The sequence below is a fragment of the Ammospiza nelsoni genome, chromosome 4 (assembly GCF_027579445.1).
Source record: "Ammospiza nelsoni isolate bAmmNel1 chromosome 4, bAmmNel1.pri, whole genome shotgun sequence".
In the NCBI taxonomy this organism is placed as follows: domain Eukaryota; kingdom Metazoa; phylum Chordata; class Aves; order Passeriformes; family Passerellidae; genus Ammospiza; species Ammospiza nelsoni.
Window position 1 is genome coordinate 54,393,909 of NC_080636.1, and position 26,969 is coordinate 54,420,877.

General features: G+C 37.8%; 1 protein-coding gene and 1 long non-coding RNA gene across 2 annotated transcripts in view; both read left to right on the plus strand.

Annotated features, from left to right (window-relative positions):
* Positions 1 to 12,333: 12,333 nt before the first annotated feature.
* LOC132072014 (uncharacterized) overlaps positions 12,334 to 26,969 on the plus strand; it is a 118,100-nt gene continuing 103,464 nt past the window's right edge. The window contains exon 1 of the long non-coding RNA XR_009418281.1: positions 12,334 to 12,389. This is a non-coding gene — a long non-coding RNA (uncharacterized LOC132072014). The remainder of the gene's footprint in view (positions 12,390 to 26,969) is intronic.
* The window catches only part of TTC29 (tetratricopeptide repeat domain 29), a 71,888-nt gene continuing 61,345 nt past the window's right edge, over positions 16,427 to 26,969 (plus strand). The window contains exons 1-3 of the mRNA XM_059471468.1: positions 16,427 to 16,436; positions 19,188 to 19,284; positions 21,664 to 21,747. Coding sequence (XP_059327451.1) covers positions 16,427 to 16,436; positions 19,188 to 19,284; positions 21,664 to 21,747 — 191 coding nt within the window. The remainder of the gene's footprint in view (positions 16,437 to 19,187; positions 19,285 to 21,663; positions 21,748 to 26,969) is intronic.

The window sequence follows — 26,969 nt, forward strand, 5'->3', positions numbered from 1 at the left end:
GGTAATTTACCCTTTTCCACTAATATTAGTTATTCTTCTCTTTCACATTCTAACTAATATCTTTAAACCTTTCATCCTCCTCCACACTTCCTGGTCTTTCTTCATTAACCATTCATATTTCTTTGAACTACTTCTTTCCTGTCAGAAGTTTATTCTCTTTCTCCTTCTCTTTCAATGTTTTTCTCAATGTCAGTTTTTATTTCAATCTTTAGCTTTTTCTGAAAAGTCATCCTGAGTTTCCACATACATCCTTTAACAAAAAATTTTAATTCTTAAAGTGATATCCTTGGTTCTCCTACTGGTAAGTGCAGGTCTGCTCAAAACAATGATGGATTAATGTCTACAAATTTGCACTAAAATACAGTTTATTACAGTGGCTCTTTCCAGGGCTTTAAGTCCCTTCTTGTTTTAAAAGTTCCTTTACTGTATTTTACTGCATCTCTGTGGAGAAGCTTAGCATGAACTGACAACAGTGGGTGTAAAGGCAAATTATGAAGTGCACCAGCAATGGTTACATATCTTACACAGCCCTGTCCAACATTATTTTACACAAAGCAATCTGGGCATTTTCTCCCCACTAATAACTAGCAGCATCTAACCTGTATAATCAGAGAACAGTATAACCACTTTAAATTTCACTACTTAACATTTCATTTACTAACCATGAGTATCTATTTTGTTTTTTAAGATTAGAGAAGTCAGTTTATAGTTGGTGGTTTTGTAATACAATGAAATTCTAGTGAAAATAAGCACAGAACAAGGTAAAGACACTGCATTACAGAAGAAGGAGCCTTCTGCCTCAATGAATAATTCATTTGTGAGCCATGGAGGCCATAAAAATCTGAGAACAATAAATAAACATAATCTGCACCACAAAGCTTGGGAGTGCTGGGTGGGGGTTACTCACTTGAGCCCAAAGACAGTGATAACAGTTTGGTTCTGGCTGCCCTGCCGAAAGCTCCAGGACTGTGTTAATATAATAAAAGCTCTGATCAGATCCCTTCAACCTTAAGTGCAAAGAAAATGCTGCAGCAGAAAAGTAGCTGTCAATTGTTTCTAAAACAACTGAAGAAAATAAATAGAACATGTTGCTAATCCAAGCTGATGAGAAGAATGTAGAAAATTAAGAGACCTTTACTCCAAAAAGATCTTCAGTGGCTGGAGGCAACGAGTGTAGGAAATTTACTGTGGGCTATAATAATTGCTGCCTGCCCTGGGAAACAGCATCAAGGCCAGAGCAGTCATGGCTCCATGCAAGCACATCCTCTAATTATTGAAAAACCTGTGTGGAGTCTCAATGTTAATCAGTCTCTCAGAGACTTCAGCTTTATGTAGTTAGTGCAGATTTATGGCATTTTTCTTTTCTTGTTATTAAAACTGATATTTCACAAAGAAGAAACTATCTCCAGACAACTGTTAAAATGCAAAGTTTCAGCCATAAAAGAGAACTGCAGAATTATTCTGAGACTGTTCCACAGAGAACCCAAACAAGAAGGCTAAGAAACAAAACATCAAAGACTCACGGAAAAATGGAAAAAGATGAGATTTTAAAATATTAACTAAAGACGCAACAGTTGGCCTATAGATTCAAGAGGTTATAGTGTAATTAATTAAGTGTTTGTTACAATTAGGGAAATAAATAGTGCATATGCTAATGCAACATGAATAATGCATAACTATAAAAAAGTAAAACAAATCGAAAGGTTTGCACAGTCACATTACCAGAGTCATTTGCATTATTGTATCAAAAATGTACTTAAAAAACAAACACAGAACTTCAAAAATCTATTGCAAGGCTGGAGTTTGCTTCCTTTTATGATTGCTGCAATAATAGTACAATGTACAAATTCTGATTATTCCACTGAGATGATTTTATAATATATTTTGGTCCATAATGCTGGAGCAACTTTGAAACATTATACACAGTGGTTTTGGACAAATAATATGTTTAGTCAGTGTTTCAGATTTTCTACCAGATGGGTCGGCAGATTTCTGGAAAATAAAGTGGGAAAAGTTGTGTGTCTCAAGATCTTTTCTCTTACTCTTGCATGTTACATCAATCCTTACTTTCCAGAAGTACCTGCCACTTCATAAATAGATGAACCCTGGGAGAGTTCACAGAAAAGAAACCATAAAAATTGCGAACTTCCATGGCACTGACAGGATTTGAGAAGAGCTTGGGGGTGGAGAGGGCAATAGATGTGTTATTGACACCTCATTTGGTTGTCATTGTTCTGAAAAATATGAAATAATAGATCTGATTTGTCTACAGGTTTTAATTTACTGGTGATGGCTCACTGTGCTCTTCAGTGGCCTAAATTAGCATCAAATTATCTTTCTGGATAGATGTGCATAAATACTGCATAAAAACTGACCGTAGATTGCACTCTTAACCCAAAAGTGGTACATTTATTCTGTCTAGAAAAGGACTGTGCAAGATACCCAATTATCTATATGGAACAGGAAGTTCAAAAGATGTAACTGGCATAAGCAGTGGGAATGCCTGAATCAGAGCACAAGACTGGAATCAGGAAAGGAGATGCAAACTGACACCTGACATCAGCTCTTTATTCCACTAAAGATGCTAACACTTGAAAAGAAAATAAGGACTAAAATACCATGGCCATATGTGCAGGAAAGATGCAGAATCATTTGATGTACAAAAAATGTTATGCAAAAGCAAGAAATGTGTTCAATAATTCTCTTATCAGTGTAGAAAGCTCTTAGATGTAAAGACATCTGGGACATTATTTTAGACTAACTTGCAGCTGTAACCTTAACTATGGTCATATGATAACTTAAATCATGTCATGCACTCAAAAGTGAATCACTGCAGGTTTTACTGCTGGATTTACTCTAAAGGTGCCACCAGTTACAACAATGAAAATACATTAAAGCATTCAAGTGTTTTATCTTCTGTAAAGATTATGACTTTGTCCTACTCAGAATAAATATTTCTCATTTCAAGACTGAGTTTGAACAAACACCAGCTAATCCTGGGAGGGAAAACATGCAGTGGGATTGGTATTTTATTCCCAGAATGACATTTGAAAAATGTATCCCCATGTGAAGTTGGGTGTTTCCAACAAATGTAACACCCAACTTCACATGGGGATACATTATGTCCTGATAAAGTATTTTCTTACTGCAATAATTGTGGCAATAGCAAATAGAAATAACAGGGGTAGGGTGAAAAGCTGTGTGTGCTGCTGTGTTTGTGAGCCAGGCTCTGCTGGCTTTGGCTGCAGCAGAGTTAATGTATTTCCAGTGGCTGCTATGGATCTGTGCTTTGGATTTGTGCTGAACACGGAGCTGATAATGTGGAGATGTTTTCTACTGTCACGCTGGCAAGGGGGAGTGGGAAGAGACACACCCAGGACAGGTGACCCCAGCTGACCAAAGAGATGTTCCACACCATGTGACATCATGCTCAGTATGTTGAAGAGATGTTTGTCTTCCCAAGTCACCTGTGACAGGTCCCTGCTCTCCGGGATATGACTAAACCTGCCTGTCCATGGAAAGCAGGAAATGAATTCCTTCTTTTGCTCTTTGCTTTTTGTGGTTTTGCTTTCCCTGTTGAACTGTCTTTATCTCAACCCATGAGTTTTCCAGCTTTTACCTTTCCAGTTCTCTCCCCAGTCCTGCTGGTGGGGCAGTGAGCAAGGGGATGCCAGAGGTTGGGTTGCTGGCTGGGGTTAAACAGTGGCACAGGCAAAAGTAGTTAGACCAATGATTACTAATTACAAATCATAACTCAGATGTCTATCAAAGAATAAAGCCACTCCATAATACTCAATGTGTTGCATTTAGCACTTTAGATCCACATATTCTTACTGGTGCGAAGTTCTGTTTTGCAGCATTAGCTACCACTTTCTGTCTTAGTAATAAGATCCACATCCAGAAAAATCTGATGTCTTCTTTACCCTTTTATTATAACAACATGCTGCAATGCAACTGTATGCAGATTATATCAATATAGACAGAGAAGTCTAGATTTAAATACTTGTTTCTCTATCTGCATAATTGTATCTTTGCCCTTTATTATTTACCTGTCTACCTTTCAGCACATTAATTTTAAAACATGAATAACTGAATTTAACTGGATGAAATATGAAATGCCACCTTTATAAAATATCGTATTCTATAGTAATTACTGCAAACTGCAGTATTGCTCTTATTACTTAGAGTGTCTGAAATCATTGCTACAGAAATCCTGTAGAATTTAGAATTTTTAAAGGAGGAATGCTTGATTTGTGTAGGTACATAGGATTTTCAATCCCAAAACTTTTTTAACCCACAGGAAAATTAACAATAACTTATCAATTTTACTTTCAAATTATACATACAATTATCAGGTTTATTTATCCTCTGCTTCAACTTTTGTGCAAACATCAAAAAGTATAGCATGTCTATTAATTCAACAATATATTATTGTCAATTACTGAAAATACAGCTGGCAGCTTTGAAGATATAAACAGAAGGTAAATTTTCTGAAGACTTGCTTCTCTGCTTTTCTAACCTGCCAATTATTAGCATTATAATAATGAGGGATTATCTCACCTTTTAAAATAAGTACAAAACTTTTTGGATAAGAAACTGTTTGAATGAACAGAATCTTTTAAGACTGAGTGGCAGATTTGACTAGACCTTCTTCACTTACAAATGAAACAGATAAGCTGCAAAGACTTAATAATTTTAAATCAAAATTGTTCCATTAAGTGATCAGTGACTGTATAAGAACAGATGTGAGATTTTAATTTTATTTCATTATTTAATGGATCTTCCTTCATTTCATTTTATAAACCATCTAAGATTTTATGTTGAAATCCTACCTTTGCCACTACTTTTACTAGACATTGTATGTGGTGTCATCATGTGTCCTCATGTATGTAAATAAGTGATCTGAGATGAATGTTTCTTGACTAAATCTTTCCTGGGAAGAACAAAATATGTAATTTTTGCTTCCCTTCCTTGTGCATATGACTGTGTCATAAGCTGTATGACCTGCTTTTCTGGGCATGCCTGCCAGTGCTTCTGAATGATGTGCTGCCCTGTTTGCCTACTCCCTATCTGTATGGACACAGAATTATGTCCCTCTTCAAAAGACACCATAAAAATACTGAGAAAAATACAGTAACATAAAGACAGCAAAACCAAAGGACTGCTCTTTTAGGGAGAAGGTCCATGTTGCTAAGAGTTCTAGAAAAACAAAAATTTAGCTGTAATGAGGGAAAGAAACAGCAATACTTGAAGGAAAACACAATGCACAAGGAAGGAGACTCACCATCTCATCAGAAACAAGCCAGGCAGCTGCCTGTTTCTCACACCATTTTCTTCAGCTCTTTATATTGTTAAAATCTAGGTAGGATCTCTACAATGCCTGTATTTCATACACTTCAGTCACCATATGTTTCTGCTATGATACTTTGAGAACATTTGCCAGTTAATTTGCAATGGAGAAGAGAAAGAAATTCCTGATGGCTCCTGGGGAGCTTGTCTTTGTGAAGTCTTTCCTGGCTGGACAGCAGGGACCCAGCTCCCAGGGAGTGTGCAGGGAAAGTGCCCACTAAGGCTGAGTGCAGAGGCCAAAAGGCAGTGCCTGAGCTCTGCTCAGGTTAAAGAGGGCAAGGATTCACTGTGAGGCCTTGAGGAGAGTTCAGAGGCAAAGTTCACAGGGAGGACAAGAAGGTAGTTGTTAAAATTACAAAATTAGGTTATTATAAGATTATAATGTAGGTCCTTATAAACCTATATTATGCAAAATTCTTAACCCTGACTTTATGTAAATTGTTATGGCAGACAAGACTGGTTCTGCAAAGCAGAAATATCTTGGCTGAATCCTCCATACTGGGTTCTGGACACCAGAAATTCCTCTCAACAAATCCAACACCAAGGACAGATGGATGCTGATGTTACAGTGTATCATTCAGGAGGATTTAACGTTGAGTTTCATTATGGACATTTGTTTCCAATCTTTCTAGCAGTAAACTCAAATTATTATCTTTACTACTGCCATAACTCATCTCCCAGCTGGGCCATGCTACTAAAATACAATTTCAGTTCAGCTTGTTCCATGTACTTAGTTCAAACTGTTTAATGAACATTGTTCAAAGAAATTATCATTAATCACACTGTAAGAACATCTATCTGGCAACACTTAAGACAAAGCTGAACTGATGTTGTTACAACATAAAGGTAATGGGTTGTTAGAGAATCATAGAGCCATAGAATATGAAGCCTTGGAATGGACTTTAAAGATCACCTAGTTCCATGTCATGGCGATGGACTGGGACATCTTGCACTAGACCAGGTTGCCAAGGCCTTATCCAGCATGGCCTTGAACACTTCCAGAGATGGGGCATTCACAGCTCTGGGCAACCTGTGTCAGTGTATCACTACCCTCACAGTAAAGAATTTCTTCCTAAGATCTAACCTAAATTTCCTTAAATTTTCCAAATTTCCTGATGAAAGTGAAGGGAGACGATCACATCCGATTGATGAGCATCGATCTCAGATTTATTGATCCAGTTTACACACTTTTATAGTAGTGTTAATTAAGCTCATACATATTGCAAAACCTGAGCTCATCATTGGTTACAGATTACATGCCAGCCCCTCCTTTGTTGCTAATACCTGTGGTTTCTTGTTGAGGCTAATACTTGTTTTTCTCATCCTGTTGTTGACTTGTTATTGACCATTCTCAAGGACTCCATGTTTTCCACCATGTTTTTCTCATAACTTAGCCAAGGACAAGGTATTTATTGTTTTTAAGGAAAAGCCTGAGAACTTGCTGCTTACAGCTGCCTTTTACTTTTTAACCAGCTGTATGTGATCATGGCCTTTTTCTATAAGCCATGTCTGAAAAAAGCTCTCCACAATTTCCTACCACTGCAGTTTCTGCCAAAGAGTCCCTCTCTGGCTTCCCTGTAGCCTAGCTGTAGCCTGAAAAGTTGCTACAAGGTCTCCACACAACCTTCTCTTCTGCAGACTGAAAAGCCCAAATTTTCTTTCTTCCCAGCTTGTCTTCCTTCATAGGAGAGGTGCTCCAGGCCTCCAACTTCTTGTTCTTCCTCTGGACTTGCTCCAACAGTTCCATGTCCTTCTTATGTTAGCAGGACCAGAACTGTGCTCAGTACTCCAGGTTATGAAGGTTTTGAGTTTATGGTCAAGTCCCAAGAAAAGCCACCTTTAATATCATCCTTTCCGGAGCTGAGAAATTTAAAATTCAAAGCACCAGTAAATTTGTGGAAAATGATGGTCAGGATAGAGAGAGATAGACAACATGCCTAAATTCTCTGCATCTTAGGAAGCTGTGGGGTAAAAAGGCTACACAGATGTGTACTACAATTACAATAGCATGAAGCTTGTCCGTGGAAGAATGCCACAACCATCTGTTTTCAATAAACATGCTCTCCCAAAGCCTAATTCATGAGAAATGGACACAAATGTCTGTTTCACATTTAGGGGAGAATGTGACTCAACCCTTTGGGCCTTGCAGCCACCACAAGACGAAGGGGTTTGCGTCAAAGCCTACTGCGACTGCATGTAGATCCAAGTTCTGCTCTTAGCGTAGTGATAATGCCTTTCTCAGGATTTATGGCCCTCATCTGTCATTTCCAGCTGCTGTCTTCTGCTTGATACTCTAAAAGATTTAACTTTGACCAGATAAGCAAGCAAAATAAGTGTAGGGTTAGACTGGACCAGTATTAACTGGGGTTACACTTGGACATCCCTGCAAACTGAGGGACAATAAATATCACCTTCATGTGTGAACACTTTGTTTTGAGGCAGATCCTTAAAGAATGACTGAAGCCAGTGGCTTTTGCTGTGAAACTCCTGCTTCTCTGTTCTGGACATCTTGCAGGCACCTAAAAATCTTCCTCTTATTTGCGTGGTAGTGAAGGAAATCAAGCAAATGTTTCTAGTTTCAGTAAAGGATCATTCCAACAGCAGCACTTTGCTGAATTCTCTGGCTTTATCAGTTCAGTTATTATTTTTGTATTATCTGGTAATTTTGATCCAGTTATTGTAGACTCTTCAGCCTGCGTTAGATATTCCCTATATTCCCCAGAGTTTTGTATCCTGTTTTATACTTCTTCTCTTGTTTTTATCAGTTGTCACCTATTGTGCCTCAGTACTTTACTCTTGGGTACTTCAATTATATATGAATGTTATGTTCACAGCAGCTACTTTCCATTTGCCATCTAAATATCTTTGTAGATGAATGTAGTAACCTACATTTAACTTCACAGGCAGTTGTGCAAATCTACTGCATTTCAGCTTTTGTGTTTTGGTGTGGTTATTTTGTCTGCTTGCTTTTATTTGATAATTGATTTCTAGATGTTTTGGGGTTTTTTATCCTCTCTTTCCAAATCAAAAATCAAATGGGAAAAGAGAAAAAAACCAACTGCTTAGGAAAGTCACAGAGCCTATTCCCAAATATGAATGGAAGGAGGCTAGCTTGGGATATTAGAGGGCTCATCTCTAAGGTTTAATCATATCCCTTGGTGGTGCTCATTTCCTTAAGTTCAGCAATTTTTAAAGAAAAGTTGTATTACAAGACAAGTTAGCTTGTCTGGTTTCAATGTCTTAGCAGAAGAAATAATTATTTGCAAAGCATTGGTAATGCCTCACCAGACTGATTTCAGAAGTGCCTTTATCTCACAATTAAGCAGAATCTGTTTTCACTGTACTCCTATAAATAAGACACTTTGAAAACAGAGGCAAGATTCCTGCTATAGTATTGCCTACAGAGATAAAAGCCAGGTAAAGAAGGTGGCAGGCATGTGAGCTGGCATTAACATTTATAGGAATATCCTTTGACTTATTTCCAGAAAATATCTGTAATCTCTGAGACACAAATATTTGTATGATACTTTTGTAATATTTTATGTAAATAAAAACACACTGAAAGAAAATCAAGTATACCTCACATCATGCTTCCCTGTGCTCCTTAAAAAGTATCACAGTATAGTGAAATAGAATTTAGTATCAAGCTCTTATAACTTTGAGGTTGAGCTCTAAGTCCTATTAAATATATGAAATAAGAATCAGTGCACTACATTATATAAACTGTTTTTATTTTTATCAGAGGGGTTTTTTTCCCCCTTGGCTACTTTTAAAATATCTTTGCCTCAGTCTACAATATTTAGAAAATGTTCTGGGTAGAAAACGTGCTGAAAAAAAATAAAATTGTACTGCCCACAAAGCTTATGACTGACCACAAATGTTTCAAGGGTGTTCTCAGTTCTTAAAGTCACTTCACAGAACAGATAATGATCTTCTCAAACTCACCAAAAGTAGGGGGCTTTTGTGGAAAACTGAATTTTAGACTAATATAACGGTTTCTTTAGCAGTCATCTTTCTGCTTAAATCTAAAAATACATTTAATATAATATGCCAGTTTTCAGGAAAACATATAAAACAATAAGCATATATTCTTGCAGGAAAAAAAAATCCTAGTGCTAGAAGAACAGAAAATAACTGCATTGGACAAAAATAATTCAAAAGAGAAGCCTTCAATTCATAGCAATTAATACATCACATTTGTTTGGATTTTTGCTTTTCTAAATCCCATGAGCACCTAACATATCTTTTAGACTATTTTGAAATAATTTTAAAAGTAAATAATTTGGTAGGAATTTTTAAATCAATTGTTAACCCGCGATTTGAGTGGCAGTCTGACTAATCAGGAAAACAGCATGAACAAATGGTAAGTAAATACAAATCAAAACACATCAAGAAATAAATGTCTGAAAAAAACCTCAGCAATGCACAAGGGAATTCTCTGGCTTCAAATGCTCTGCAAATACAGATTGAACTTTAGATGTGTTGTTATTGGTTAAACAATTTTTAATGAAATATAAAGACCTTTGTGCTCTTAAATGGATAATTTATGTGCAATGTTATTGTCTCCCAAGGTTTAATTAAATGTTTGCCTTGTGGCTAATCAGCTACAATTAATAAATGAAGCCTATATTCATGTCACTGATAGGGAATGTTAAAATGGCCTCCATTGTAATTTCAGTATCACTTTTGTGCCTGGTTGATAACAACAATCTAATGTATGAGAAACTTCCACAAAATAATTTGGTAGGGACACTTTGGCAAAGTTCTAGCAGTATAATGGACAGGTTTATAACAAAGGTTTGGAGGTAAGTACCAGTGGTACTGGATGTGGAAGTGTATGCATACAAAGTGCTTTTCACCCCAAAGTTTCCAAAATTCAATTTAAGCATCTACTCACCAAAAAAAGGAGCAACTGTTCTTAGCCTTATGGATAGAAAGGAGTTTACCCAGTGGAGTATAAACATCCATTAATCACCAGACCTACTGAACCCAAAGGATGTGAGCTATCTCTGGCATGAGACACCTAAATGCTGCCTTAGACTATGTAAGAACAACAAATTATTTTCCTAGATGTGACCTTTCCATGCCTTTTCACTCCTGCTACTTTAACTGATACACCTCTATAGGTAAGCCTTTTAAATGTAGGTGAGCCTCTACCGGTATTCTCCCATGTGAGCACATCCTATAAATCGTGGGCTAACAGAGAACAGGCCAAAGGCAATGCTGGCTGTCACTGACAGTGCTCCAGAAGTCATCTAGAAAGACTATTTTAGACATGCCAACCTCAAGAGACATCTGTTTTCTGTAGTAAGCATGTTGTTATTTGTTAGTTATCATTTCCACTGTACTAGTGCATACAGGTCTCAGGGCTGGGCTCCATCACAAAAAGGGATCTGTTGCCTGTATCAGTGTTTTAGATGTTGCCTGCAATAATAATTGCTGTTGTCTGTATCAGTGTTTTAGATGAGATGCCATTAATGGGTGTGACCATAAATAGAAAATTATAATGAAAGAAGAGTTTAGTAGCAATTAGGAGCAAACAATCTTCAGGGACCAAGAGCAAAACTTAGGAGTTTCAACTTATTGGGAAAAAAATAATTCATCTGCCAGCTGAATATGAGCATATCTTGCTGGCAGTCTTTCTTATCTCAAATCATTTTTTTCACCAATTTAAGCATAATTTATCATGCAAGGAACAGAACTGTACAGGATAATTCTACTGTCATCACTTAAGTCATTCATTTTGATTGCACCTCCCTTGATTTAGTTAGATTCTCATTCAGCCACAAGCCATACCACGTACAGCATCATGAAATTCACTCAGAGGAGTGTGAAAGGCTGTAAATACTGCTGTCTTCCATTAGGATAAAGAAAGGCATAATTAATTGCTGTACAGTAAGAATATTGGCTGCATATTTTGTCTCAGGAAATGAAAACTTATTTAAGAATAACTTATTTCTCTTGGGGTTGTAAAGACATCTTTATCTGTACATCACTGTTCTTTTACCCAGGCTTCCATTTATTACAGGATGAAGACTATACAAATTAATGTTTTAGAACTATTTAGCTCAGTTTTTTATGGCACAGCTTGTCCCAACACACACCAGAATAAACAGATAATTTCAGACTGAATACTGAAAATACAGTGGAGTTTTCTAAATGTGATTACAGTGGCTTTTTCCTCTCAGTTACTAATATCAGTTCTACACATAAAACATTTTTTAAAATGCTCTATAGGATAAACAGCCATAACCTAATTCTGATTACAATTTTCTATTCAATCATGAAGGAGACCTTCAAACTCACTTGCCTGAGGCACTGAGAAGCTCCAGGTCTTCGACGCTCATGAAAGAAAGATAACAATCACTCTTCAGGGGAGAGAGATTTTATTATACATACCCCGTGGGTTTTTTTTATCCTTTATCAAACTGCACCTTTGTGGGCCTTTAATTTCTTAATGGGTTGTTTATCCTTTCCCCCATAATTCATGATGATAAGCTAGATGTCACAAAGATATTGTTATGGTGATGAAAAAGTTGTTCTGATGAGCTGAGTCAGTGATGTAGTTTGATTAACTTTTTGTATAAATCTTTCTAGACAGCTTTCAAAAGAAGGCCAAACAAGTCAGTTGACATTGTAAAAAATGTTTCAGTAGGTGAAAATCCATCTGATGCAGACCTATAAAAATATTTGAAATAAGTAAAGATAACCAGGAGGAGATATCAATGGCATAAATTTCACTTTATTATAACATATAAAGTGCATGCTGGGCCACTTTTTTCTGTAATGCATGTAGAATTGTAGGGGGATACAGTGTGGGTAAATGAAGGTGATATAGAATGTAATCTTATCGCCCAATGAGTTGCAGCTGAACCAATCACTAAAATCAGGAGCAGGCCTGATGTTAACAGGCCACACCTGCAGCCAATAAGAACAGTGTTATAAAAGAGTGGATTGGTGGGATCAGGAATCAGATGGCTGCTGCAAGGACTAGGAACAGTCAGTGCTTAGAGGAGCTGTCTGTGAGAAACATTGGGGAGGTATGAAACTCTGGTGATATGGAACCTTTGCATAGAACTCTTGATATATCAGACAACATAGAATATAGAGCTTACAATGGCATGATATAAAGACTTAAGACCGTGACTCTTGAAAAGCTGCATTATTTGCAATTCCAACATTCATGACTACGTTTATTAGGTGCTCTCAGGAAAATGCCAAGAAAATCTATGTATGCTGATTGCTACCTGGTAGCATGCTCAGTGTTGTCCCCCTCTGGTTCCCTGATTTTGTATTTTTAACAGTCTGGCCTTTCCTCCTTTTTTTTCCCTCCATACTTTTCTCCATGATATTTTAGTGTGCACCAAGCCTCTCCCTCTTCCCTCCCTTCTAAAGTGAAGGACTGGGGACATTTCAGATTTGAGGCATTTTTGTGTAGTGGATAGGTGGATAAGTAACAGGAAAATCAGAACTACCATGGACCAAAGATTAACAGATAGGCAGGAATCAAACCACTTTTTTTTAATCAGCAGTATTCAAGTATTCAGTAGTATCCAGATATGTTCTGGTAAGTCTTGGACATTGCCACATTTAAGCACAGCAATTTGTTTTCCATGTAACCATTACAGGTGCACAAACATATTTCCTAAGGGTAGCAGCTACTCATAGTGATCCATACATTGCACTTTTTACCTCGCTAGGTTACATTTTTGAATATGCCAACGTCTGAAATCAATTTTTTGTCAAACAAATTAATTCTTCATACAGTTTTTGCAAAGAGCATCTGCTATAAAATATTGTCGTTCCTTGGAAATTATCATTACTTACAGAACTGGGAGAAAACCCACTCTAATGATAGGAACAAAATGTGCTGGCGACTGAATTTTTTTTCTATGGACTGACATCCTTTCTCTTTAGGATTTGCAGGCCAAACATTTCTAGGCAAATTAAATTGGTGCTAGAACACAGCATTGTAATAGGAGTTGGTTTCGTCCTTAACCACAGAAAGGCTACTGCCTCTTCGTATTACTATAGAGATGTAGACTGCCTTTGATTCTCTGCTAAAGAGTGTTCTCTCTAACTTGCATATTGTTTGGCATGCAGGATCCTTTGAACACATCTCCATAAAAATATTCTAACTTTGCTTCCAAGTAAAATGAATTATATATGTTTAACACAGGAGATGTAGCTGTGGCGTAAATGTCTGCTTGTGAAGTACTCCAGATATCATTCCAGAATATTAAGAGTAATTTTAAATCTTCTGGTTTATCTTTTCTGTTTTTACAAGTTTTCTTTGTAAGCTTATGTACACGATACAAATAATTGTGTTGTTGAAGTGTTTAATCCAAAAAGCCAAATGATAACAAGTCAAATGCTTTCCTGAAATCGAATTAAATTACATCAATAAGCAAAACCTGCAGCCTCGTTAAGACAGCAAAGTCGGATTGCCAGGCTCTATTTTTCTGCCAGGATATAAAGATTTTTTTAGCAGGAGCCCAGAGTAATTGGAAATGTCTTTTTTCTTTTAAATTATTTGTTAACTGAGTTAACAATACTGTCTATTCTGTATTTTGCCTGATCAATGTCACACTGGTAAGCTATTATTATGCCATTTATTCTTTTAAGCTATTAGAACAATACTAGCTTCATCTTCCTTTAAAAAGTCTTAGTGTTTCAAGAACTTCTGAATATGAACATTGATAGACATGTTCATTCCAAAACTTTTTCCTTCAGTAACTGAACCATTCTCCCTCATCTTTGAATAGAAAACAACTCTACAACATATTTACGTCAGCTGCCATCTTCCCAAAGGACAGAACAAGTATGTGTATCTTTAACATTTGAAGTTTTCACTGATTAAGGCTTAAGCTCTCATCTTAATAGGGTCTTCTTGCTATTCAGATAATTTTCTGTATTCTATACTTGCAAAACCCCTCCAATTTCCTCATTTTAACTCAGTTGACCATATGTATATTTCCCTCATAACCTTTTACTTGCCACAGGAATTTTCTACAATTCCTACCTTTCAGTGTACATGAATGACACCACATTCTTCCTCCAGTTTTGCAGATGTTTGCCTTGTAAACTACCCTGGCTTTTCAGCAAACCTATTCCTTAATTGTGGCATTCTAGCTGAGTGGGTATCTGCACTACCACCCTTAAACCACTTCCAATTATTATTCTCCCACTTCAGATTAAATTTCTTCTCCCAACAGGCTTACCTTATAATAATATTCACCTTTATAAAATTAGCACTTCCAAAGGATTAAGTATATGTATTATTGGCTTGGACTTAATTCTGTTTGCACATATCAAATGTGATCAAATCATTATCAGTTATACCTAAGCTATGGCTAATTTTTAGTTCTGTGATCAATTCCTTTTCATCTGACAACATGAGGTCTAATATAAAATTCCTCTGTGTTGGATGCAACATTTTTTGAGTTAGGAAATTGACATTTTAAATATTTTGAAATTCCAAGTACATTTTAACACTGGCAGCATGAGACCTTCAGCACACGTCACTCAGCCTGAAATTCACTGAGTCCAGCAGTGCTTTTCCTATGTGTTGTAGGTGGGTAAGGCATGGGTCAGGCTGTTCTCTAGTGTGATTTGATATCAGCTAAGTACACTGTCAGCTTCTGACTTATCCACTAGAACATTGACCCATAAACATGCAAGATCCTTTGTTTTCGATTGCCATCAACTCAGAAACAGGTAATGACATTTTTAAAGTGCTTTCTGTCCACTTGATCCTTCCAAAATAGATTATAGCAATTGATTCTGACATTCCTGTTTTCCAAGCAGTTGTAGCAATAAAAACTAGGTCAAATCTGTACTAAAAAAAAATTATCTCCTGCCAGTGTCAAGTTTCCAACGAAAAGAGAAGTCACTGAAAAATCTCTGCTCTTTATATTCTGTAACATCCCAATTGGGTTTCTCTTACCATTTTCATTTGCACTTAGCAAAAGCTCATTGATTCCTCTTCAATATTTCCATTTCTGGCCAGCCCCTAGACAGCCAAGCAGGCCAGTCCCTTACGACAGCTCCTTTGTGACAGTACGTGTATCTTTAACATTAAATTTAAATTAAGCAGCAAACCCTCATCAAATGTCCTCAGAGTGAGGACATTTTCCACGAACCAAATGCCTTCATGTTGTCACATACTCAGAGATTCAGTCTAATGTTTTTTTCTACTTGCTCTTTCCCTTACTGAGAAGTCCTGAAGGACTTCAGGAGGGTTCAGAGGTCCTGAAAGGATGGAGGGCAACAGAGATGATTCAGGGACTGGAGCATTGATCTTACAGGTAAAGGCTGAGGGAGCTGAGCCTGAGTTGAGCTGACTGGGGGGAAACCTCGTGAAGGACTGTCAGTATCTGTGGGAGGGATGCCAAGAGGATGGACCAGGCTCTGCTTGATGCTCTGATGAGCAATTGGACAAGAGGCAACAGCAGAAACTGATGCACAGGAAGTTCCACCTGAATATGAGGAAGAACTTCTGTACTGTGCAGTGACCACACACTGGAACTGATAGTCCAGAGAGATCGTGGCCTCCCTCACTGAGATATTCATGGACCATCTGGGCACAATCCAGCTGCCCTGGGACAGCCCTGCTTAAGCAGGGAGGTCGGACCAGATGAATGATCCACTGTGGTCCCTTCCAACCCTAACCATTCTGTGAAAGAAGAAAACCTGCTCGCTGCAGGTGACCCTTTAGCATCTAAGGGCCTGCCCACACTTCCTCAGGTGTCCGCACGATCCTGGCTCTTTGCTTGCCAGCTTCCGAAACTCGCTCAGCTTTCAGGGACGCTCCCGTTTGAGGCAGCTCGTTGGCAGCCCACCTGAGCTCCTGGGAAGCGCACCAACTCCCCGGGCCGAGCCGACTCCTCACTGCCCCAGCGCTTCCCAGGGTCTAACCCGGCTTCAGCGCCTCCCGAGCCCCCGGGAAGGGGTGTTATGGTCCGTGAGAGCTCCGGGAGCCCGGCCCTCAGCGCCGCTCGGCCCCGTCGCCATGGCGAGGCCGCGGCGTCCCGTGAAGGGCCGGGCCGGCGGAGAGAGCTCGTCCGGCGGCCGCACCATGAGCCCAGGTCTGTGCACCGGGGAGCTCCGGCCATGGGGTACATTTTATCGGTACCGGAGCCAAGGGCCGGGGTGTGTAGCGGGACAGGTGAAGGCACACGCTGGGGTGTCCCTGGGCAGTGGTTGGTGACAGCCAGGCAGCGGCGGATGGCGGCTGAATTCCCAGCGCCGCAGGGACGGAGGGCGTTGAGGATACGGGTCGGGCAGAGGCCGTGACCGCGTCCAGGTCACTTGGAACAAATAGCATCTATCACGCTGGCTGTAGATTTCAAAAATGTATTGCTCGTTTTTATTTTTTTAATCAATTTACACTATTACTTTCAGTGTAGTAAAGCTGCGTGCCAGTAAGTCTGTCCTGTCACTTTCTGATGTCCCTTTATCTTACGAGGTGCCAAGTAGCTGCAGATATGCCCACAAAGGCGTGGTGTATCCATGCCTGCTTCCTCTCCTCCTTCCCGGGAGGGAAATCCTCAGCCTCCAGTTAATACCTCAGAAAATGTGTAGGAAGAGCAAAGGGGTTTCCCAAAAGGTGCTGGGAAAAGCACCATTGCTCTCAGCGGGTGTTTTACCTTCAGCTTCAGTGCACCTTGGGTCAATTACATCCATGGGGAGATTCCCTTCATTGCGGGATTAAGTGAAGCACTTCTTAGAAACAAACTGCACCACCTCATGTTTCACTGAATTCTCTGGGTGTTTGAGGAAGTAAATGAGACATGGCTTGGACTTTATCATAAAGGAGCAAGATGTAAAGTGATCTTTAAATGACCAGCAATGAAATTTACACGACTGAAATAACATGAATTTCAGAAGGATGTGGTGCCTTCTGTCATGTAATTTACCTGTAAGAATTAGTTACCTTGGAAATGAGAGAAAAGGAGAAATACACCCTCTATTTCACTCTGAAGGTCATCTCCCACATCTAAAGTAAAAGTTCAGTTGGCATTATTATGAAGCAGCTTGGGGTTTTTTTCCTCTCCCAAGCTTTGAGTTTAAAATTGGAGCCAGGGCAGTATTTTAGTCCTTGTGAGGCAGAAACATGCTAAGAAAAATGTCTGCATGTGTGCCTCATGTGTGACCTGTGTGCCTGATAGCCTCTTCTCTGTGAGTTGGGAACATGGAGTGTGTGAGCCAGCAAGGACTCGTTGTGTGCTCCAGCCAGGTGCTTTGTGGCAGTCCCCAAATGAGAGCTCCCTATCAATAGCTTTCCATGGCTGGAGTGGCTCTGTGGGGGTCTCCTTGCAGCTGCTTCCCCCCCGTTTCTGCCCCATAGCTGCAGTCAGCCCCTCTGGCTTGCCATTCCTCAGCCTCCACTAGGGCATGGCTGTGTTCATTTTCCCACCTAATACCTCACAACAAAGCTTGTACAAAGCTTTGCATCTTCTCTGGGCTTCAATATTGTTGTTTCAAAGTCCAATTACTCTTTCTCACTGAATAGCATCTTCCTAAAAAGGGGTTTTCCTTTCTATATAGTTTTTGTATACAAACCTGTCATTCTCTGTGAGAAGTGTAATCTTTTATAATGATGAATTACCCATATGTTTTTTGTTCTATTGATTTTTTTTCTTTTCTAGGACACATTTCTGTTAAATTTTGCTGCCTCTAATTGCAGACCAGTTTATCTATAAATAATACCTATTTTCTTTCTGTAGAAAATATTATCATTAGTACAAGGCCCCAAAAGAATGACTTAGAAGAAATATCCTATCCTGTCATCCTTTCAAATTATAGTTCTCTTTATTATTCAGTTCTCAGTAACACAATTTTAAAAAATTACGTCAATATAACCACAGCAAAATACTGCATCAGTGAACTGGCTTTTGATCCCAGAAAGGCTAATATATAAAATATCTGCTAATCTGATGCTGATCATTCAGTAACAAATTGATTCGTATCTAAAACCTATTTCCCAAAAAATAAATTTCCTTTCACTAAATGTAGCAAATAGTTAAATTCTTTTTCCCCCTCTTATTATATTCTGTTTTTCCATCCCTATTAAAAGTTTATGCCTTCAGGCCTACCAGCAGGGCATGCAATACCTACATTAAACCAAATTTAAAAGTAAGGGTGCTCCTGCTGCTAACGTCCTCAGATCACAGACATGCAAAATGAAGGAACTGGCAGCTGAAACTTTAATGGTAGGAAGTGTAGACTGAATACTTGGGGAAAAAACACAGTAGCTCTATATGACAAAAAAGTCCTATTAGCATTTATGTACTTCAAGATGACAAGCCAGACGATTCTAAATAACTGTGAGGCTTTTGGCTTTTGTTGTAAGTAAAACCTGTGTTGTAAGTATAGCATTACTTACCTTTTTTTCCTTCAAAAGCTTTTTTTCTAGTATGATTATGTAGGATTTTGAACATTAACACAGTGCCTGTTGTTGCTTTGCACCCTGTATATTCCATCATCTGTCCATGTTGTGTATTAAGTTAAAATATTATCACTACTTGGACCAAGATAGGAAGTAATGAGATAGCTCAGGGGAATCCCATGCAGGTATTGGTTCCTGAATCAGCTATCCCTATGGAAATCAAGAGCACCTCAGTGAAAGAGAGAAATCCCTGGAAAGTTAAATAATGACCAGTCCTTTGTGCTGTGTCCTACAGAAGTAATGCTGAGATTTGTGTGGAACTGGAGTTGGGTTTTAATTCACTGGAAATACCAGAGAGTGGCCTGGGAAGCAGCACAAGAAGGAAAATAAACCACATTGTTGTGAAGGGGTTGTTTCAAATAATGTTGGTTTTGTTTGTTTGTTTTAGTGCAAATGAAGGTGTTGCCTCAAGCAGTCCTCCAAAGCCCAGGGGAACATCCCAAGTTCATAGAGCAGCCTCTTTGCCCCCCATTAGAGTCTGCAAGGTAGGTACCACTTCTCTTTCAAAGCATCATTTCTGCTGTGAACAGCTTCAATCAGCTGTGCCATGGTGACAAATCATGTTTGCTCTTTTGCAATATTTAAAGCTACAAAAATCATAGGCAAGGAAATTCTCTCTTAGGAAAGTTCCAAAATTAAAAGAGAAAAAAAAAAGATTTCCATTGGATTAAAAAGGATTTCTTGTTAACAGCTGAGTGATTTAAAATTAAATAGGAGCCAGCTTACAGGTGAAGCAGACTCTTTTTGTACACTTAGAGGTACTGTGAGTCATTATGAAACACCAGAGAAATAAGGATAAAGTAGCTTGAAAAGGACAAGTGACAACCTCTGGAAGAAAAGAAATGGTGTCTTTTAGCAAATGCCATCCTCATCTCAATTCTGTAAAAAGAAACAATGTCCATTCCAAGTCACAATCTCTTTTCTTCACATTGATTAATTAATTAATTAATTTTAATGTTTTTAGTTTTCATTGCATATAGGAAGCCATAATGATTTTCTTGAGCTGATGGAATTTCCTAGTATTTTTAACTAAGTATCACCTACCCATGTTTTCTGTGTTATTGCTACACTAGCATCATCCATGATAACAGCCTGAGTGTGTTTATGTATTTGTATTTTTAGTAAGTATTTGTTATTTTTAGTAAGCTCAGCTCTTTATGATGGATGACCATGTTTGTAGTTGCATCAGTCCAATACAGGTTATTACACAACTTCTGTAATACAGCAATTAGTTTGCAAGGTTTTGCTTATGGGGTTTTTTTTCCCTTGCAGTAGTTTTCTTTAAGTTTGAGGGTGTTGCCAGTCAGAAGTCAGAAATTCATACTTTGGCTATAAGGCAGGTGGCATTTTAAATGGTATATGATTCTAAGGGCTTTCTCTCTGATTTTTTGATATTTATTTATTAAGGTACCTTTGTTAAGACATTGGGCTTTCCTTTGTTTCATTTTGAGATGCTTTTTAACTGCAATGTGGATTGAATTGCAGTAGGCTGATAGGAATTTGCCTGCTGTAGTTCACTGTTTCTGTTTGGGGGTTTTGACTTTCTCTTCTTCCAAAGATCTTCCGAAATTTTTATTACTCTGAAAATTTTGATATTGAAAACATTTTGGTATTGATTAAAAGTGAATTTTCACAGCAGCATCATTAAGGTGTACATCAGCAGCAACTCCTGTGGATTGTGTTAAGTGCAGCCTCGAAGCACAAGCCTCTGCTGGTGCCACTCAGCAGCAGCAAATTCTGGAACAAATTTAAAGGCACTATTTGTGAGGGAAGTTTTCACTGTTACATTGTTTTAAATACAGATATGTCAAAATATCTCTGCTATGCTTAGCTATTTTGTTTTCATTTAAATGAACTTTGTGAAGTGTCTTCAGTATTCTCAGAGCAATAAGGAGTGTGACGCTTATAATAACTAACATTATGAAAAGAGTTTACTCTCATCACTATAATGAAAGACAGCAGTGTAATACAGACAGAGAAAGAGCAAAGTAATGGATTTATGTGGAACACTAATGCTGAATTTCTTTTATCTTTGAGTGATTAACCAGACAATCTTTGTGCTCTTTCTCAGAAGGATAAAAATAATTTTATCTTTTATAAAGATAACATCCTCTACAGTTGGGATATCAGATGCTATTTATATACACCTTATGGCCAGTGAGTGCATATTACCCTTTCCAGGCATCTCGTGTGTATCAGAGGGGAGATGCAAAGATCTGGTGGCTGAAGTGAAAGGGGAAATGGTCCACAGTTCACATTTTAAACCTATATCCATGCATCCTGAAATTTGCTCTTTATTTTGATGACCTTCAAATTATCCCCTCAGTGGAGCCCCTTTTGCACTATGCTACTCAAACTGTGGAAAGCCAGGAGCAGCATTAAAAGATTGCATTGCACCAAGGAAAACATTTTGAGTTGGATTTGGAAATTCTTTTCTTGATTTGCTTTTGTTTTTAATTTTGGAGAAGCTAAATATGAAATATATTGTACCACTCTGGTCCATACTCATAATATAAAAATGTAACAGTTCTGATTTAGGAAACAGTTTAAATATGGATAGCTTAATCAATTATTACTGATTTAGCTAATACACAATTTCTTTTAGTTTAGACAGAAATATCAGATAACCAGATCCCCTGAAAGCTTGTATCACCTCTGTTTTCTTTCAGAAATGAAGATTTGAACTAACTACAGACCAAAAAATTAAAAAGATACTTGTATGTGCTTATAGAATGTCTGATATATTACTTTGTCAATATTTCAGTGTTTAGCTCAACTTGGCAATGATAATATATTATACATGCTGCAGAAGTCTATGTTAGCACCTTACAGTGTTTCTTTTAATTTTTTTCATTTAAATTTAGGATTCATTTGATCAAAGACAAAGATGCCATAGATGATTATTTGGCGAAGAATATCAAAGGGGTGTCAACACAAGAAGCCGCAGCGTAAGTTGGCTTTTTCGAGGCATTTTAACATCCATAAGTTTGTTTCCTTTGTTTCTAGTCATCAGAGTAATTTAAATTTAAAGTTCCCTAGGCCCTACCCTTTTTAGTGGAACTTGGCATTTAAAAATTGAAGTTGATATTAAATAATGATGTTTCATTTCTCCTGATGTTAAATATATCAAAGCATTTATCTCCTTGGTTTTACTAATTTGTATATTTATCAATTAGATCAGATTTGTAACATTATTGTTAAGATTGTGTCAGTAATTATATTGTGCTGCTGTTTTTTTCTTTTCCCTTCTCTTTTTTTTCTGAGCCTTTGTGAAATATCTCCTTTGGGGTGGGAGCTGAGTATACTGACATACACGTTCTTGTAATTTTGAATTACTATTTAGCCAAGCCCAAGTGCTGACTTCTGTGGTGAAGCATTTAATACCCCATTAGTTATTTAAAAACCCAGTGAATGAAAGAAATCTAGATAAGTTTTGATTTCTTACAGCTGAGGTATTTACATTCAGAAGTTACAAGAGACTATGACTAACTTATTCTTCTGGAGTATTTTAACAGATCTGGGGTTCAGCACCATCAAAATTAATGAAAGAATTCTAACAAACTGGATTGCTGGTTGCTTAAGTGAGCTGATTTATTTATTTCAATATTTAAATAATAAAAGGATGCATATACAAGGGCTCTAGGCACCTTAACAATGAATATTGCAAGATCACCCTTGCAGCATAAAAACATTCTATCAGTCAGACAGGAATTCCACCAGCTAGTTTCTTGCAAAATATGCTTCTTTTTTCCTTCCTAGCCTAAGAATGTGCCTGCAAAGCTTCCCTTAAAACTTTCACGTTGAAATCTAGAAAATTACTGCAGGTATCAGAGCTCAGGGAGCAAGCACAGAAGTGAGCACCTTCCCTTAGTGCCCCCCGGTTCCACACCAGCTGGGGAACTGGCTGCTCTGCTCATTGCACTCCAACAATTGCCACAGGCTGAGGTGCCTTCCCAGGGAGCTGTTTCAGCCCTCAGCCCCAGTGGATTTCCACACCATGCCAGGGACACAAGTGTTTTCCCTGAGGTGATTACTCAGGAGGTGACTGCTATTTTAGGAAAGCCTTGGGGCTTCAAAGTGAATTTTACAAACAAAAAAACAATGCAAAAAATCCTCCTAAGTGATGTTTTTATATCCAAACCCTGAGTCTGAACATTGTGGCAAAGGAAACCAGTGAGGACATCCACAATGAAGTAAGAATTTTATCATCTGTTCTGCAGTACCTATGCTAAGTGGAGTTCCCTTACAGTTTTGTAAGAGGCTGTTTTTCCAAAGTTACCAACACCTCTTAGAAGATTAAACTGAAATATCATATGCATTTTGGTTTATTTCTGTGGAGGTTTTTAAAGTACCTACTTTAAAAGGTTACATTCATGTTCTGTGCATTTAATTCTCTTAGAATTTTAGCTTTTGATAATAAATCAGCAGTTACGAAATTTCTCTCTCTATGTATAATTTACTAATGCTCTTCCATAACCTTGATAAAATCATTTGAGAGCAAACAAAATGTAGCAAGCTAACTACACAGCTGTATTAGTATTATGCTAATCTAGTTAGGAAAAACTAAATGCATCAAATGTAATCTAAAATAAATTTATTAAGTAAGGCAATGCCATATCTATAAATGCTCTTACTGAAATCAGTGAATGCTTGGTATATCTCAGCAGGCAATGGTATTATTATTTTAAAAATATGAGAGAGGGCTTGTAATATGCTGTCTAGTTTTTCAATATTGCTTCCATTCCAGAAGCAGCTTATTACACTTCTTTATAAAAGGACTGAATTTCTTTCCTCTGACATAAAGATCTGTAATTTTGTTTAATATTGAGCTTAACTTTATATGCCAGTGATTATTGCACCAAGACAAATTCTTGTAGCTACATTTCTGCTTAATGTTAAACACCCTTTTTTTTTAAAGTTTGCAATAGGCAAACAACAAATTTATTATCTTCTAAATAAAGGAGTGTATAGGTAGTATCACATTTATGGAAAAAAGGGATATTCTCTAAAATTTTCCCCTAAAATCCTATCCATCACAATATGAGATGAACTATTGAAGGAAAAAGGTTGTAGTTATTATTGTATTGTAAAAATATTGTCCTGTGTTCCAAACTTCAGCAAAAGAGAAGAATTCCATTAAGTGTCTTCATTATATAATCTCTTTTTCTTCCTGTGGAAAAATGAAGAGATGTTTTTCGTTCTTTTTCTTTGTAATAATTTTTTGTCCCAGGCTGATATGATAGACAAGGGAGAAAAATAGTGCTTAGGAAAGATAGTACTTTAATTATATTAAAACAGGATATTGCTTTGGTTTTTTTCATTGATTTTGTTTTCATTCCTTCTCAAAGACTTTAAATTGAAATAAGAAGTAAATGTGATGCAAGGATCTGGAAATGGAAAAAAAAGTAAAAGGTCGTTAATGCAGAATGTGAATGCTTTCTTGCCACAGAAGCAGGCTTTTGTATGCAGAGGTTGGCTGACTCCTGTGGCCTTCAGTGTGCTTTCCTTGATACCTTCTGTTCTTAGTCCTGACTCACCAAGTCATTACCAGCTCAAAATCAAATTGCAGTAAAAATTAAAAATAGTTCATATAACTGAACCAAGAGTCAAGAAGTTCATGATGAACTGTGAAGCATTTTTCATTAAGATTTCAGGATTGAATCTTCAGATTAGTTTAGAGCCTAAAATGGTCCAGAATTTGATATTGTCATTCTTGTTTCCTGACCTTTTTGTCAGGGCCAGAAAGATCAAGTAACAGTTCTCTCCTCTTCATACAAATGAAAATTGTCAAAAGAGCAGCACGTCATCAAAAAAGAGTTGAAGACTAGAAAGAGAAACTTTGAAATGTATTTGATTAGAGGAATAGCTTTGCTTAGCTGCAACTAAAAAAATAATTACATTAGTGATGTTACTACAGGTATTTTAAATGCATTTGAGTTGGATGATGGAGTTCTACAGTCCTCAAGGCTCTGGTGGTCAAAAGAAATCCAAATTATTATACAGAGATGGTGAAGACTTACTTAGGTATGCAGAAAATTTTTATTTGTGTTTTGTGTCTCATGAGTGGAGGATCAGTGTGTTATGGAAAGCTTGCTTGATAAATCTGTGTCAGCAAAGACAGGCTGTGGGATGAATTTTTTCAGGCGGGAGACAGCATTCTCATACACGCATTCTGTCAGATGTTTTTGAGATACAGTGGGCTGTTCTGCTTAGAATTCTCCAATGGCTGGCCCACTTTAGGATTACCTGAAACAGGAAAAGGCAAAGGCTTCAATTCTCAGGTGTTCTGTGTCCTCCAGAGCAGTTAGCGGCCGTCTCTGCCAGTATGGTGAAGGTGGATCATTAAACTATTTTTCAGATTGTTGGCTGCAAAATGGAACATAAAATTTCTGCTCTAGCAGTGAGAAGTGATGAATATAGTGAAGCATAACTTCTGTAAATTCCCTGCAAAAAGAGCAGAGGGACTTTGACCCAAGTTTGACTGATCTGGGTTAATAACCCCAGCCTTGTGATTAGTTGAGCCCCATCTTTCAGGATCCAGACAAGTGCTTTAGAATAAGGTGAATTAGACTTTCGAAGCACCTGTTTCTCTCCATTGCTTATAGAGAGATCATAGGGTGATGAGCTCAGATGTAGACACATAATTTACCACTCAATCCCATGCTGCAGAACTATGGAATTTTGAAAGCTGTAAAAAGGATGAAGTAGAGGTCTTAGAGACAATCCTGAGGCAACATTTTTACAGGAAGCTGTCAACTGCAGAATATAAGTGACCTGGCATCCATTTTAAAACTTCTGTTGGTGGTATCTGAAAAAAAATTATTTTTCCATTCTTCAGGCAGAGACAAATTATTTACTACCCTCCCCAAGTTTCTGCTCTTTTCAGTGTCAACATCAGCTAAGTAGAGTTAAGGAAGAAAGAAGTGGGAAAATTTGTGAGGGATTAAGTGTTAGAGGAGTTTGTGGAAATAAATTGTTTCCTACATCCATACATCTTCTAGCAGAGATCTCTGAATACTCAGCCCTATCTGTCCTCCAGGACTAAAGAGGGAGAAACTTCCTCACCTGACTAGAGGCCAGGATGATGTGGAGAGTTCACTGAGGGAGGAAAATGGGATTTGTGGGCTGATGGAGGGGAGACCTACTATGAAGGTTTGTTCTGTATTTTCATCATAGCCATGATGGACTAGTAAGCCTTAGTTTTAGACTGGGATTTTCTGACCTTGTCCTTTGTTTGTAATTTATTTAAATCATGAGAGTTGTTTCAGCACTCAGTTTTTTATTTATTTGCTTCTTTATCTGTCTATATTCTATGCATTGAAGGACGAGTGCTTTAAGGAAGCTGAACAGAAATAGCTGATTGGGGATTTGATTAACCCATACTTTTAGTAGCTGTCGCCTCTACCACATAAATTAATAAGGTGACTTCTTAGGTTACTCAAAAAATAGATGGGGACCTTTTTTTCATTGACATCATATTGCCATGTTCTCTTTTTCATTACCTGGAATTTTTACTGGAGCTTCCCAGTTTGAACGGGCTTGGTCTAGGCATGGGAGTTTTATGTTGTAGGGTAATTGACCATTCCTCTGTTCGTAAGTGAGGCTTTCAAGGAAGAGAAGCACTACCAGAAAAAAGGTGAGGAAGATTTCTTGTTGGTGTGGGGTTAGGCAAGGAAGCACAAGGTGCATGTGCTATTACTAGCAAGCTTGCAAAAGGCAATTTGAGATGCAGACAGAGTGTAGGAGCAGATTCTGCTTTTCCCTTGTATTTCAGCCCTTGATTAGACAGTATTTGGTTCCGGTGCTGCACTGCTGTGAACTACTTCCATTTCTTCTGTGTACAACGCTGTGGAGACAGAGGGAGGGAGGCAAGCTCAAGGAGATAGCAGCAAACAGAGAAAGACTTAAACTTCTTTCCCTTTTATGTTCAGTCCTAGCCAGAATTTGCTGTTCTTCCTGATGTCAGTCTTTGGACAGGACCTGTAAGCACCTTATGGCCCTCTGTTCTCATTACTCTGGTTGAAAACTGGTGGAATGTTGTGTAAACTCATTTACATTTTATGAGGGTATTTCTTCACTTTTAGATACTAAAAACTATGGAAGAGGGTAAATCAGAACCAAAGAAATTTATCCTTTCATGGCAAAAGAAATTTTAAATTAAGGCACTCTG